The sequence below is a fragment of the Astatotilapia calliptera genome, chromosome 14 (assembly GCF_900246225.1).
Source record: "Astatotilapia calliptera chromosome 14, fAstCal1.2, whole genome shotgun sequence".
In the NCBI taxonomy this organism is placed as follows: Eukaryota; Metazoa; Chordata; class Actinopteri; order Cichliformes; family Cichlidae; genus Astatotilapia; species Astatotilapia calliptera.
In genome coordinates, this window is record NC_039315.1 from 3,940,032 (window position 1) to 3,955,766 (window position 15,735).

General features: G+C 40.3%; 1 protein-coding gene across 6 annotated transcripts in view; it reads left to right on the forward strand.

Annotated features, from left to right (window-relative positions):
- myo7aa (myosin VIIAa) overlaps positions 1–15,735 on the forward strand; it is a 56,777-nt gene that overhangs the window by 7,966 nt on the left and 33,076 nt on the right. For 3 of the 6 annotated variants that reach the window (XM_026192348.1, XM_026192342.1, XM_026192345.1), the window contains 10 exons: positions 10,292–10,405; positions 10,569–10,721; positions 11,668–11,685; positions 12,537–12,721; positions 13,035–13,156; positions 14,166–14,308; positions 14,541–14,654; positions 14,877–14,945; positions 15,085–15,169; positions 15,392–15,468. In XM_026192348.1, coding sequence (XP_026048133.1) covers positions 10,292–10,405; positions 10,569–10,721; positions 11,668–11,685; positions 12,537–12,721; positions 13,035–13,156; positions 14,166–14,308; positions 14,541–14,654; positions 14,877–14,945; positions 15,085–15,169; positions 15,392–15,468 — 1,080 coding nt within the window. Of the gene's footprint in view, positions 1–7,876; positions 7,982–10,291; positions 10,406–10,568; positions 10,722–11,667; positions 11,686–12,536; positions 12,722–13,034; positions 13,157–14,165; positions 14,309–14,540; positions 14,655–14,876; positions 14,946–15,084; positions 15,170–15,391; positions 15,469–15,735 lie in introns of those variants that run through there. The other 3 variants (XM_026192343.1, XM_026192347.1, XM_026192344.1) reach the window with 2 other exon arrangements.

The following is a 15,735-nucleotide window of genomic DNA, read 5'->3' on the forward strand; positions in this document are numbered from 1 at the left end:
TTAAGGGAGGTGTTGGGGAGTGAGGTGCTCAGTTCTCAGATGTTTAAACGAATCAATCCTCAGACGAAAACTACTTCCTCCGGGGCCTAAGACCAGGCTATTGATTTGTGAAGCCACAAAGAGCCTCTTTGAATTGCTCTCAACGATGCTCTTCAGTTCATAGACTGTGGGAAACTCTGGGGTCTGTGAAGATGGCTGTCTTGTGATGTCAGATCAGCAGGCACATATCCATTATTTGTGTGTGGTTGGCTGCACACAGTGGGCGTGGCCATGGGCTGAAGAATTATTTTTTTAAAACCCATTTATGTCCATATAATACTATCCATCCAAAAAGATTATAAACTATTAGATACGAGACTATATTATAATTATGTTGTGTTTTAATAATGTTATGTAATTATGTTATAGTTCTCTGTTTCTGGTGAAAGTAGTAACATCCATCAACCTCCTAAATGTTTATGGGAGCATCAAACAGACGCCAGTAGTTATGATAGACTATAATTCAGAGATATCTGCTCTTTACCAAACACGCCTGCTTGAGTTGTGAGACAGAGGTGTAGTAAAACTTTCATGCAGAGCAGCAGAGGGCAGACCACAACCTGCAGACAGACACTGTTGTGGTGAAATGATACTTACAGACTCTGGAGAGAGCTTGCATAACTTCTAGGGAACCATTTTCACAGAAAGGGTAACAAGACACCTAAAGCTGCAGGTATATCTCCAAGCAGGACTCTAAGACTGGGTCTTAAGAACGCCAGTTTGATCAGAATGGCTGTGTAAAAACACTCACTTGATGTGATAAAATGCTAATATGTGGTACGTGAAACATTAAACAGTTCAGCTTAGAGGCATAGCCAGAGCCCACCTGATGAGCACGATGCATTAACCATCTAGACAAGATCAAAAATGGAGTTAAAAGACGAATGATAAATGACTTAAATTTGCCAAAGAAATATTAGCTTTTATGGCACTCTTCAAAAGAAGTGGTGTCCCTCTGAAAACAACCTGAGACGTACCATATCTACAGCTTCTCAGCTGTAGACAATGAACGGTTGATCCCAGGCAACTCACAGTCTCTTACACTGTCACTGCAAGGCCAGTAGGAGGTGCAAAGGTGCAAGACATTAAACAATTTAAATTTTGTAAAATTATTTTTTGTTAAGTTTCCAATCACATATTAATATTAAGCACTTCCTTCACAAGTACAAATAAAAAACCTGGAATTCAGAATCTAAGCTCCCCTTTTTTGTCCTGTCTCTGCAGGAAATCAAAGTTTAATCATTCAGCTGCCCACAGGTGGCAACAACAAGCTTGTCCTCCATTTCTGATTGTCTGTGGCACCTGGAGAATCCACAGTCTGTGGGAGAATATGAGTCTATAAGCTTTTGCCACACAGTTTCAGTCTTTGTAGTTGCACTGTGTAAAAACTTGCTGTGTTATTGCTCTTTCAACATGAATGTTTCTTGTGAATTTATTGTTCAAAGATTATTTTCTCTGTGTGCTCGCTGCAGAGGGCTTTTATTTGTTCACTGATGCAAAAAGAAGAGCCTGTTTATGATTTTATGGCACAATTAGCATATCATCATATCTTATCCTGTGACCTTTGATTTGTCACTCCAATCTAAATGCAAATTAGCTGTAAATGCATTTGTTGCTCGTATATTCACTTAATAACTGTCTCGTCCGCCTTTGTCTTAAATTATTGGATTATTCAGGATTTCTGCAATGATCCGAATGTCTCTTTAGGTTGGTTTATTCCCATATAATCAAAATGTGAGGAGGCTTGTTTAGCTGTATCGGCAGTGTGTGGTTTTCGTGTGTAAGTTCTCTTAAGAGTGTCCTAGGTTTGGGGCCCTTCAGTCTTGAGTTTGCATGTCACTATGTAGGTTATCGTTTATAGGAGCTCTGGTTTCTCCTTCTGTTGACATCATGCCAGGTTAATGCTGCAAATATCGACCAGGAAATTCTCACAAAATATATTCTAATTCCTAAAAGTTCCCCTAATGGTTAAATAAGGTTTTAAAGAAACACAGTCAGTGGCTTCTTTAGTTACATTTTGCCAGCATTGATTTGACTCCATCCTACCTTTAGAACTGTTTTAATGACATAGACCAGTAGCTGGAAACCTTCTTCAGAGATTTTGGTTTATTTTGACATGACAGCATCGCACAGTTGCTGTATGTTTGTCAGCTGCACGTCCACGATGTGAGTCTCCCATTCCACCACATCCCAAAAGGTGCTCTACTGGACTGAGATCTGGTGACAGCGTTGACAATTTGAGTAACGTAACCTGCAGCTACAGTTTCAGACTAACTGTTACTAAAATGTTCAAAAACTCCAGCAGAGGGCAGACTCACCTGAAGAAGAGGTTCAGACGGACGCTGTGCAGTCTGCAGTGGTGAGATGATACTCACACACTCTGGAAACAGTTTGTGTAACTTGAAGTGAACCTTCGAAAGTAACAAGACGCATAAAAGTTACAGTTGTGACTTGGCCGGAGCCTTTAGACTAAGAATCTCATTGACAAGAGATTTTGTGACATTAATTTGTTGATCGGACACATTTTCAAATAACAGATATCAAAGCTACTTAATGCTTGCTGCCCTAAAAGTCAAGGAAAATTCTATTGTGAGAGGAACCCCATGTTATGCATCATGCCAGTCAATAAATGATGGGATAAAATGACATCTTGTGGTTTAGAGGATAAAGTGTGACAGGAGTCAGCATCCTCGGGCAGGGTTTTCTTTATTGTTTGCATTTTTATTCAAGAAAAAGACTAAATGTGGGTTACTTACCAAAAGCATTGTTACAAAGTCACTTATAAAATTTAAACCCCATTAAAAGAACGGGGAGCAGAATGACGTACATTCATAGTTTATCATTTGAAACAGGAATAACTGTTTTCATACGGGTAGTACGTGGGGACACCGTGGTTCATAGTTGACATCCAGAGGCCTCTATCTGCATTTTGTTACCTTTCCACACAGGAGACACCATAGCAGCTGCAAGTGAGTACCTGGCTCATGTCAGGCCTGAATTATTTACCTGATGAAAGAGGTGATGACACACACCCATCCACTGCAGGCAGCATGGACATTACATCAGTGTGGCTCGTCTCAGTCACGTTTGTCCAAAGAATGAGACGGCAGGGCGTATGTGCTTTTCATGAGTCTGTGTTCTGTATCAGTGAAGTTGTAGTTTACTCTACAGTCTCATGTAAACTGGAAAAAGTACAGAACTGGCAGGACATAATGCGCTGCTGTGTCTGCAGACGAGGCCCATTTGGCAAAAGATATTTTTCATGTTTGTGTAGAAGCTCAAGTTTGACAACAGTTTGAGTCTTTAAATCATCTTTGAAGACAAGTACTAATAATTTACATGTTTTGCTTGAATTAATGTTATTTCTTATGATGGCCAGACAACCACATATGGAAAAGAAATAGAAAAAACTTATAAAGACTTGCATCAGATGTGGCCTACTTCATATAGTGAATCATATAAGGCTTATATGATTTACTCATGAAAGTGGCCACTTTCATATATTTCTTTAGTAAGTATTCAAAACATACAAGTTTCATTTCAATAATTTTTCAAAGAATGTTATATCTGTTTTCACTCTTGTATGCTTTCATACAAGTTTCACACAAGACAGATACAAACTTTATAAGATTTATATATAACTTTTCCATATGAGACTGCCTGATTCTAACTTCCCCTCAACTGAAAAAGCACAGAAAAGATGCTCTCTATAAATATAATGGTTTCTTCTAAACCTGCAGACCTCCTTAAAGCACCTTAAATCAAGTTATTTTGCTAATTTTCTGCTCTGAGTTTTTATTTTTTGACTCTTCTAAAGTAGCTTTGCATGATTCACAGTTCAAAATAATAATTTCTATGCATTTTTAAGGCTCTCAGTTTATTCTGTCTGAAACAAGCTTCCCTCCTTCTCCCTTTAAGACAGTTTTGTTCTGACTGGTTGCTTCTTGTAAACAGAAGCTTTGAGTGGGGTGTCAGTGTGAAAACTTGAAAACTGTATGTCTGAGATTACTATAGTATTAACACTGTGCAGAATGAAGTGTGTGGCTCAAAGAGTTTTATATCCTGGTTGGTCACACGAGGTGCTGTTCAGTGGGTCATGTCCCCATTTGCTGTCTGGTTAGTTGACCTGGGGGCTTCATTGATCTCTGAATGACTTCTATATAAAGCTGTTAATGTGAGACTGGGGGTTGCCGTGGGGGGAATACTGCCCTGAAACATGGTTACAGGGCCTATTTGAGCCTGTCCCAGCTCACACTGGGCAACAGGCCAGTGTGAGCCTGGTTTGAGGAATTGTTGGTTTTGGTATTTAAATGGGAAGCTCAGATTATCAGCAGGTAGATCCACATATTTGATTTTGGGAGTTTTTTGAGCAGCTGCCAAGTTATTTGTGTTTCACTTGTTAGGCAGATGTATAACCCACTGCAGTAAGGAGTCACTGCCTGGGTGGGGTCTTTCTCTGTGGAGTTCTGTACATGTCCATGTGCCTGCATAGGTTTCCTGTGGGTACTCCAGTTTCTTCCATTAGCCCAAATAAATGCTTGTTAGGTGAACTGAAGAAGCGGAGCTAAAAGGACAAACTCAAGGAAGAAATCTGTCTCATCTTATAGTTCTTTAAAAACATTTTCATAGCTTCACATTAACATTAACATTAACAGTCATTTAACAGTCACAAAGAAAATGAGTCTCCCAACACTTTCAGAATCACCATGATGAGACATTGGAATAGATGCATCAGATAACTTCATTATACTGTGTTACAGAGATGCAGGAAATATTCAGATTCATGGAGAAATAGAAATGCAATGCAAATGCTGAAATTGGCTGCAAAATGTCTTTAAAATCGCTCTAAAAATTTGCTTAAAGAAAAAATGTTTATGTTAGTCTATGCATATGAGAAATAATATTTACTAAACTTTGTTTGTAGTCGTGTAATTAGATTTCTGTTCAAGTAACAAACTCATCTCTCTGATCTCAGGGCTGTTTCCATAAGCTCATCAGTTACCATCCAAACCTACAGCAAGTGTTCAGCACTGTAACATACAGCTGTTTGTCAGAAATAACAGCAGTAAAGGAAACATGAAAAAGAAAATGAAGGGAAAGAGAGAGAAAGAGAAAGAGAGCGGCACACAACAAGAAATATAAACTAAGAGACAGACAGACACCAAACAGATCCTCTGTGTTAAATAATTCAGCATGTGGTCTCTCTCTCTGTGTGTGTGTGTGTGTGTGTGTGTGTGTGTGTGTGTGTGTGTGTGTGTGTGTGTGTGTGTGTGTGTGTGTGTGTGTGTGTGTGTGTGTGTGTGTGTGTGTGTGTGTGTGTGTGTGTGTGTGTGACAGATGCTTGGTGGTGTAATGTTCAGGTGGCTCAGTTGGCTAGACGGAGTAGTTACTTAATTAAAGTGACTTATATGTAACGCACACTCAAACAGCTATTCATGGTGACACACTCACCCCTGAGTCAGAGCTCACGTCTCATGCTGAACACGGCTGGCATTCTTCTGTAGTTGGAGAGGAAGAAGATAAACAAACCAATAATAAAACCGTCAAAAACAATAATAATGGCCGACAGGATGTTTTAGAGTTGAAGCTAATTAAATTTTCCACCCATCCACTCAAAACTAAAAAAGTCTGGGTCAGTGGGTCATTTAAGACAGATTATTATTCATATCAAAGTTTATGCCAGTCCGTTCAGATATTTTATTTGTACAAGCCTCTGGACAGTAAAAACATTTTGATCCCACATACTGATGCAGTGCAGTGATGAAGCAGTCAGCAGCGTTGCCTCACATTGAGAAAGGTCTGGCTCTAATCTGACATTTATTTATTTGCAAAGACGTTGTTCTCTGGAGTAAGTCTGGAACAGTAAGTCATTTCATTTTCACCAAATTTAGATGCAAAGAGACATTTTTTCCTACAACTCAAAAGCTACTTTTTACCTTTAACATTATAGACAAATCTCAAAGAGATCTCATCAGATCTCTTTTCAACGAGTTTCTTTGTGGTTGGGCAAGTTTCACTCGTCATTTATTTATGTGCAAACTTTTAATCCGTTTTGGTTTGGCCTATTATGTCACAGCCGGGCGACAAAGGCTGTCCCAATTAGGAGGCTGCTCCAAATGCGGCCGACCCATTCTTCATTTCGCCGAATTTCAGGGGGGGTTGGGTGTATCCTCCGTGGCCCAACCTATCCCAGAATTCATAGCGTGGTCCAGCAAATTCCAGTTTCCAACAATGGCGGCAAATACTTAGTTTTAATATTACTCTTATTACTATTTTCAATACTTTTTTATTTAAATCATTATTTATAATATTTTTATAATAATATAAAAATACTTTTAAAATGCAGCAATGGCGGAGGAGCACGACTAAAGAGTTTGAAATATTACTCTTTCTGGGTCACAAAATAAACTTTTAAGATATTTTCAAGAAAGTAGGTTTGTAAACTTCAAATATCTGCTTGATTTATCAAGACATCACATATTACATGTTACCCACCAGCTCGATAGCTGACTGGGTGGTCAAGGCTCACTCGAGCCGGCGAGAACACTGGACTCCCAGCACATTGTTTTCAGACCTGCGCAGTCCTTCGCTACTCAGGTTAAACATGATATATAAATCACTTAGATAACTTAAAAATGCTAGTTTGGCTTTTTTCAGTGTTTCATTTGTTCCTGAGTAAATCGGTTTGGCTGAGATTAAAGTTATAGTTTTCACACATCTGAATAAACGTCAAACAGAAAACTGATTAAACAGAAGTGTGAGATGGTCGAGAATTTACTCACGTCCTGATATATTTTAGTGAGCAAGGAGCAGACAGCTGAGTTTAACTCCACCGAGACAGCTGGTGATACAAATCTCAGCCTCACACTTCCAGCCTTCTCGGTCTTCGAAGGACAAGCCCCACATAGACGCCGAAGGCTGGTTCCTCCGAAGGATGCAGCCCCTGAATTGGGACACAGCCAAGGCTAGACACACAGACATGGAGTATGACTGGTTAGGGGAACAGACGGAACAAACACGGAAACAAGAGTAACTAAACATGAAACACAGGAGGCACAGAAACCAAGAGACTAGAAATTCTAAATAATAATGAAAGCAAAGACTATTAATAATTCAAAAACACTGGGTCACCGACTCAGGACCATGACAGCATCTGAAATGACCAAATTCTACCCTCCTCTCAAATTTAAGCTGAAAGTGAAAGGCCATTATTTTACTTATGTGATGCATCCTGTGCTGACTACAGCGTATTTATGACAGTAGGAGCCTGCAGTGGGCTTATCTAGGCAGAAATCCAACACCATAGGACACACCTGAGGAGGAAGTGACACCTGGTTGCCATGGGCAGCAGGGGATGGGTTAACAAAATGTGATGTAGAGAGTCTGGGAGAGAGCGAGAGAGCAGGAGGATTGTTGGTCCCAAAATGTTACAGTGGAAACTTACTGCACATTTTCAAATTGATTTCTTTATTGAAGTTTTTACATCCAGCAAGGTCAGAAAACAGGACCCTGGTCTGGGCAGAGCTGTTTGACTGTAAGAGGACTGATACTCGACCTGTTTTTCTTGGAATTATTTTTCCCCACGACCCCAACTTTTTTTTTTTTTAGATAAACCCGGTGAAGACAAACAGAGGTGATGTGTGCCTGTGATCTGGGAGGAATTTCGTTTGTTAAACATTGAAGATTTTGGAGAATTTTGCAAGAAACTAAAATTCAATGAACATCTGAACAATTTCGAAACATTTCCTCTCATACGTGTGGGTATCGCCTCTAGACCGTTACCTCTGGATATAACTGTGAGCGTGCTTGTAAGTAAGTTTTCACTGTGCACGTGAAGATGTTCAAGCGTCGGGATTATGTGGAGCTTTATGAGAAGGATCAGGCCAAATGGGCGCTGATACGCAACGTCAACACTGTGATGAAACACAGCACTCTGCTGCCGGTATGCTGACACTGCTTGTGTCTTAAGTCTCATGAGTCATAATTACATGGCTTTTATCTGTAGCATTTGTGTTGCTCCCTGCTTTGTTATTTACGTGTGCCTTTTTTCTTATACACGAGAAGAATGCTGATGTAATACTGCAGAACTGTGTGTTAAAATAATTATGCATGGTTTTCTGTTCTGGGTCACTTTTGACTCATGGGTCATCTGAAGAGATCATGTGTGTTTACGTTTTTAACATGGCTGTTTATGTGTGTATACTTCTTTTACTCATGCTTCCCATTTTAGCTTCTCTTCATTCTCTCCCTGTTCAATCCAGAATTTAATTTAGAATCCCCTGCTCATGTACAAAGAGCTGCATTTTAAGCCCCCATCAATAGTATCTTAAAGACCTCATAGTGTTGTACACTGCTCAACACACTAAGGGAATAATTGTCAGTCAGAGTAAGCTTCAGTTAAACTTCGTGAGCATTGAGCTGGTCAGTTAAGGGGACTGTTAATGCTGAAAGACAACAATGACACACCCCCCAAAACAGGAACAACTTTACAGGTGGACACCCCCCCCCGAACCCTACAGAGGTAGCACAGGTATTCCAGCTCCTCCTGGATGGCACATCATTATTGCCGCTCCCAGTAGGTTAGCTGCGTCACTCAGCACAGTCTCAAGTGCATGGAGGAGATTCCAGGAGACAGGGACCGCAGAAGGTCCTCAAGCCATCAGCGGGACCAGTATAAGGTCCTTTGTGACAGGAAGAAAAGGATGAGCACTGGCAGAGCTACAGGCCATTTGTGTGAATGTCTCTGACCACGCAATCAGAAACAAAAGTCATGAGACCTGAGGGCCCATCGTCCTGTAGTGGGCTCTGTGCTCACTGCTCAACACCGTGAAGCCCGCCTGGCATTTTCCATAGAATACCAGTATTGGTAGGTCAACCACTGGAGTCCTGTGCTTTTCACAGATGACAGCAGGGTCATCCTGAGCACGTGTGACAGACATGAAAGGGTCTGGAGAAGCTGTGGAGAACATTAAGATAGCTGTAAAATCATTCAGCACGACTGGTTTGGTATTGGGTCAGTGATGGTCTGGGGAGGCATATCCATGGACGGACACACAGACACTACACGCTAGGCAATATCACCGTGACTGCCATCAGGTATCAGGATGAAGTCCCTGGACTTACTGTCAGACCCTACGCTGCTGTAGTGGGTCCCAGGTTCCTCCTGGTGCACGATACGCCTCATGTGGTGAGAGTATGCCGGCAGCACATGGAGGATGGAGGATCTGATACCACTGAGGAGGAGCCACGCTCAGCTGACTTATATCCAGCTGAGTGAGACGTTATGTTTTGGTCCATCCAACTCTGCCAGGTTGCACCTCAGACTGTCCAGCAGCTCAGCGATGCCCTGATCTGAGGTCAAGATCTGGGAGGAGATCCCAGGACACCATCTATTGTCTCATTAGGAACAGGCCCCGATGTTATCAGGCATGCAAGCTTCTGTAGGCCGTACAAACTACTGAGTACCATTTTAAATGGCTGCAATGAATTTTTGTGAAATTTTAGATTACTGGCTTAACATAAAATCTTTATGTAAATTGGATTAAACCTAAAAACTGGGTCTAGTGGTAACCTACTAGAAACGTCTGGAACTGATTAAAGGTCAGACAGAAACCCTCAAAGCAAAGCAAGGATTGTCAGTCTGCTGCAGGTACTGTATTAAAAGCCAGTCGAGTGTAGAGTAAAGGTATATAAGACACATTATTAAAGAGAAACAGTTCTCAAAGAAACCATAATTTAATTTCACGTACAGAAGCCTGTAACACAGAGATGAAGGTAGAAGTTCTAACTTCTAGGGGGAAAAGCTTTATTTGGCTTTATTTTGGGCCGAAGTCAGCAGATTTTTTTAAACTGTATTATTCGATTTTACTTTTCATTTTATAAATGCAGGTTTTCTGTCTTCATAGCCTTTAAAATAAAAGTTTCAAAGACATTTAAGGATTGCTGCTGTGTGGCAAGATTTGTTTCGAAAGGCTTTGAGGAATTATTTAACCTACAGTCTGATTTCTTCAGACCACGAGCTGGTTCTAAGTTTTGATGAAAAATATTGTTTTTCATGATGAGTTCACATATTAACGCACTTTTCTGTCAATGCTGCTTCACGGTTTCTTTCTGCTTCTGGCTGATTTCTCATGTGATCTGACATTGCTGTTACTCTGACCTTGATACTTACTCTGTTACTCTGACGCTGAATGATTTAACTCCCAAAATCCTAACATCCTGATTTCGGTTTGACTGTCTGACTTCCTTTCAGGGCGACTATGTCTGGTTGGACCTGAAGACTGGTCGGGAGTTTGAGGTGCCGATCGGCGCAGTGGTCAAACTCTGTGACTCCGGACAGATCCAAGTGGTGGACGATGAAGGAAATGTAAGCACTTACATACAAATAAAACTTGTTTTTTAAAGAACATGTCACAGACACCATGTGACCGTTGAGATCATTAAAAACGTTTTTGTTTTTTTTGTTTAGGATCAAAAATGTCCTGAATTTCCAATGTGCTTTCTCAACTTAACTTCCCATCCTCCTTCAGGAGCACTGGATCTCCCCCCAAAATGCCACCAACATCAAGCCAATGCATCCCACCTCCATCCACGGGGTGGAAGACATGATTCGCTTGGGAGACCTCAATGAAGCTGGTATCCTCCGTAACCTGCTCATCAGATACAGAGAAAAACTCATATATGTGAGTATTACTGCAGCGATTACTGCAGGGCTGAGCCTACTGAATCTAGTTTACCCTGGACAGGCTCCCAGTTCCTCACCATTATGGCTACTCTTCACAATTACACTACACTTACAACTTGACTCAAACTGTGGCAGGAAGTAGTGTTTGATATATTAGAAATTGTCATCAGTACTTGGAACCAAGGAGTGACTGAACAGGCTCAGGCAGAAGCAATGCTTAAATATGAAAAGCCTAATTCTGCTCATTAAAGAAACTCTACCAACAACTATGTAGAGTACAAACTAAATCATTCACACTTGTAACCCTCATCCTGCTGGATGGATGGAACTCCAACAATAGAAATACCTTCATTATTTAATCCCTTTAATACTGTTTAAAAAGATTTTTCTACACAGAGTAACAAATATTTGCTCTTCTGCACTAAAACAAAATTTTATATAAAGTCTTTTCTTAATTTTTTATTTGATTATTTATCCCCTCATCCCCAATGGGTTGCAGCAGATGCCCCTCGCTGAGCCTGGTTCTGCTGGAAGTTATTTCCTGTTAAAAGAGAGTTTTTTCTTCCCGCTGTCGTCAAGCGCTCGCTCATAGAGGTTTATCTGACTGGGGTTACTCTGTATTATTGCAGCGTTTTGACTTTACAACATAAAGTGTCTTAAGGCAACTGTCGTTGTGATTTAAAGTTTAAGGCTTTAAAAGGCTTTAAAGTTTAATACAAACCTCATTTTTATATAGAATTTGCTATATCTCATTTATTTTGACCCTACTGCTATATGTTCTGTCTGTTTAAGCAGCTTTTTAACACTTTATTCGTCACCTTACTCTTTTAACTCTCTGTCACTTTTTTCTCACTCCTCTCCTGTCATCATAATACCTTCCTTGCTTTATTTTCTCATTACCTCTGTTTGTTACCCTCCTTTATTTGTTCCTGTTTCTACTGAAGACAAACTGTGGTGGCAGGGTAAGTCAGCCCCTGAAACCCAAGCATAGACAAAGGCTAAAAAATATACAAGGATATGCACCCACTGCATGGATTTAATGCACGCTGCATGGCCTCGATCACAGTATACAGCGTGTTTGCTGCACGTTTCAGTAGACATCATGTATTTGATGGGACTTCTTTTCTTATATGCACTATGGATGGATGTGTCATGTTGGCGCAGGGACTATAGTAACTCACTTTGGCTTAACAGTAACCAAACTGAGAGCTGCACCATGTTTCCAACATGGCTTTCTGTTCTCTTATGGCGAACAATGATACGTTCTCATTGTCATCCTTCAACATCTGAGCTACTCGACCTGTGTCAGCTCATGTACCTGCTAACCGGCACCGGCTTGTTGCTCGATCCTTTCGGCAACAGACAGCCGCATGACATTTTTTTGTAATATTTCTGACGTTGTTTTGTGGACATTTTACTAAAGGATCTTCGGCTGGCTTCTTTGATAATTTCTCAAATTTAACTGAAAGACTTTAATCTGATATTGACAGGTGCTTTAATCCTTAAACATGAAACATAAAATGCTGACCTGTTCATGGCTGTTCAGTTTTAAGATGTGTTTTTGAACTATTTGTTAGCTTCTTATTACACTTTGCCTTGCTCTGGTTTGGACCCAGGAACTGTCTTTTGACAGTCCTTGGAGGAATTTTCCAAGTATAGCATGTTGAGGAGAAGATGATGTCTGTAGGATTTGTAGTTACTCAGTACTTATCTTCTTTTACACATCAGCTACCAGCAGTGTGAGTCCAAAACATCAACACCTGGGTGACCTAAAAAAAACATAATTTGGTTCATCCTCGTTTTTTCTGTACAGACGTACACAGGCTCCATCCTTGTGGCTGTCAATCCTTACCAGCCGCTGCCCATCTACACGGCTGACCAGATCCGCCTCTACACCAACAAGAAGATCGGTGAAATGCCACCTCATATATTTGCCATTGCTGACAACTGTTACTTCAACATGCAGAGGAACAACCGCGACCAGTGCTGTATCATCAGGTTAGGAAAAGTTCAGACTGCAGGTGGCTCAAATACAAACCAGCAATCATACAGCAAGGATGTGAGTTTTAACCATGCAGACCAAAAGGTTTGTCAGTCAGTCAGTCAGATATCTAATATCTAATCTTTTTTATTTTCTATCAAATTATTAAAATTTGTGATTAAAAGAAGAAAAAACAAGAAAAATAAGAAACTGATAAAAATGTAGGTGCTGAAGATCTCGTAGAATCATCAGAAACTTTAAAATGATAAACAACCTCTTGGTCTTTCTTAAACATGATCACATTTTCTCGCTGTTGTTTTGGTTTGATAGTGGTGAATCTGGAGCAGGAAAAACAGAAAGCACCAAACTGATCCTTCAGTTTCTGGCGGCCATCAGTGGTCAACACTCCTGGATAGAGCAGCAGGTCCTGGAGGCAAACCCTATACTAGAAGGTAACACACACACACACACACACACACACACACACACACACACACACACACACACACACACACACACAGAGAGAAAAGTGATCTTTAACTCATTATCTGGAAGAAAATCTCTATGAAGTAGACAAACTCACAGATGATGTTGTGGATTCACTTTAGCATTTATGTTTAATCTCTCACAGTTGTAACAGAGACATGTTAGTTCAGTAATCTTGCAGCTGAAGGTTTTACAACATCAACACCCGGCAGCACAGACTGAGACTGTGCTGACTACCAAAGTTATTTTTAAACATGTACATTACTTCATTAAAAAATATTCTTCATTAATACAATTTTAAGCTTTACCTGAAAGTTAAAGCTTCAGATAAGATTTACTGGATGTATTATAACAAAATTCAAAATGATCAGAAGAGCAAAACACTGTAAGATAGAGGTCTGCAGTAGTGCAGTGACAGGACAGGTCACATGAAACATCTACCTCCATTTAATTGTTAATTAAATCAGCAGGAATTACTTATAAGATGAAACCAAATTAGCAAGATTAATACGTCGTTCAACATCTTTGGTCAATTCTTTGCCAGTTAGCCATTCATTGTGATCAAAAATCAACTCTATTTGGCTTAAATGTTGGGCAAAATGATAAAATGTGACCCCGTGATTCTTTGTGCATAAGCCAATCTACTTTATAGCCGTCATGATAAAAGCAGGCAACCTATTACGTATGTGCAGTGCACTGTGAGTGCAAAGCAGGCGTCATTTACACTTCAATCCAGCATTGCGTGAATGTCTCACCTGAGAGAAAGACGATCGTGAAACAACACACCACGCTACATGCTCACATGTCTGAGTCTCCTCTCATATTTCAGTGAATCTACTGAAAACACACAGTGAAAACATTTACAGCCAAGAAAGAAGATAATTCCTAAAGAGTCTCCATTAAGATTCCCAGTGGGCAATCAGACCTTGACAGAAATGTCTTTTGCATTGTTGGTGTTTTCTGTTTTTCTTCCAGCCTTTGGAAACGCAAAAACGATCCGCAATGACAACTCATCTCGTTTTGGGAAATACATTGACATCCATTTCAACAAGCGAGGAGCCATAGAAGGAGCCAAGATAGAGCAGTACCTGCTGGAGAAATCCCGAGTCTGTCGACAGGTAAGTCCGAAGCTGATCAGCTCAAAGTTAAACTCCTGAGCATTTTCTCAGTAACTAACTGTGACATAAAAAACGTCATTCTGTTTATCATCTTGACTTAAAGTAAAACAAAATAGCCAAAAGTCAGTTCTATCTTATGATGAATTAATCCCTGCAGTCTGCAAAGCCTTACCTTATCTTTTATAATATGTAGTGGTGTAACACTGATTTGACTTTTCTCCTCTCTCTACAGGCCTACGATGAGAGAAACTACCACATCTTCTACTGTATGCTGAAGGGAATGACTGTCGATGAGAAGAAGAAACTGGGGCTGAGCAAAGCCACAGACTACACCTACCTGACCATCGTGAGTTACTGTCTCACGCTGCGTAATTGGCTGATCAGTCGCCTTATCGGTCAAGAGGAGCTTTGATCTTTACAGCTGTTGAATAGTCTCTTATTAGGGGATCGTGCCAATCAGGAAAACAGAGATTATATCAAATAAAAATAGGATTAAAAAAAAGTAAATAAAATATGAAAAGACAAAGACTTTGTTCTGATCCCCATCCATCCCTCCGTCTCTTTGCAGGGTAACTGTACCGTTTGTGATGGCCGAAACGATATGAAGGAGTACTCCAACATCCGCTCTGCAATGAAGGTACTAACGTGTGTGCTGCTTTACCTAAAGTTAATATTGTGTATTCAACTATTTAAATATCACCAACATACTGTTTTTATCATCTTATATTTGAAAGACACTGAAAGGTAATGATTGTTGCTTGGGTCTGTTTGCTCAGGTGCTGATGTTCACTGACAAGGAGAACTGGGAGATTTCTAAGCTGCTGGCTGCTATACTGCACATGGGAAACCTGAGATACGAGGGTAACGTGAAAAATATTACCAGAAAAGGAATTTACTGTTTACTCGTCCGCTGTGTTTAGCTTCCTGTAGCCATGTTTCCTTGTGAGTATTGTTCTTAGTGTCCAGTCCTTGCAGTCCACACAAGTACAGACATGATTAACACCTCGTAAAAAATATCTGTGATTTTAATTTTATTTATAAAGAAAACTTCTTTAGACACTCTGTTGATCTTTGACCTTTCAGCACGCACCTATGACAACCTCGATGCCTGTGAGGTGGTGCGGAGCCCTCATCTCACTACTTCTGCCACACTATTAGAGGTGACACACACACACACACACACCTTTTCATCCTCTTTCATCCTGTTTTGCTTTTCTTGCCCCTCCTTCTTTTGATTAGATGCCCCTCATACACAGATGGATGGGCAACAAGTGGGCGGGACTTCTATATTCACACCCATAGTTTTGTACCTACGTCCACTGCCTTCATTATTTAAAAACTCTGGTGAAGTTTAATATGATCATCCACCACTGTGACAGTATATATATGATAGAAAATAAATAAGCAGTTTCACCCTAATTTAAAGA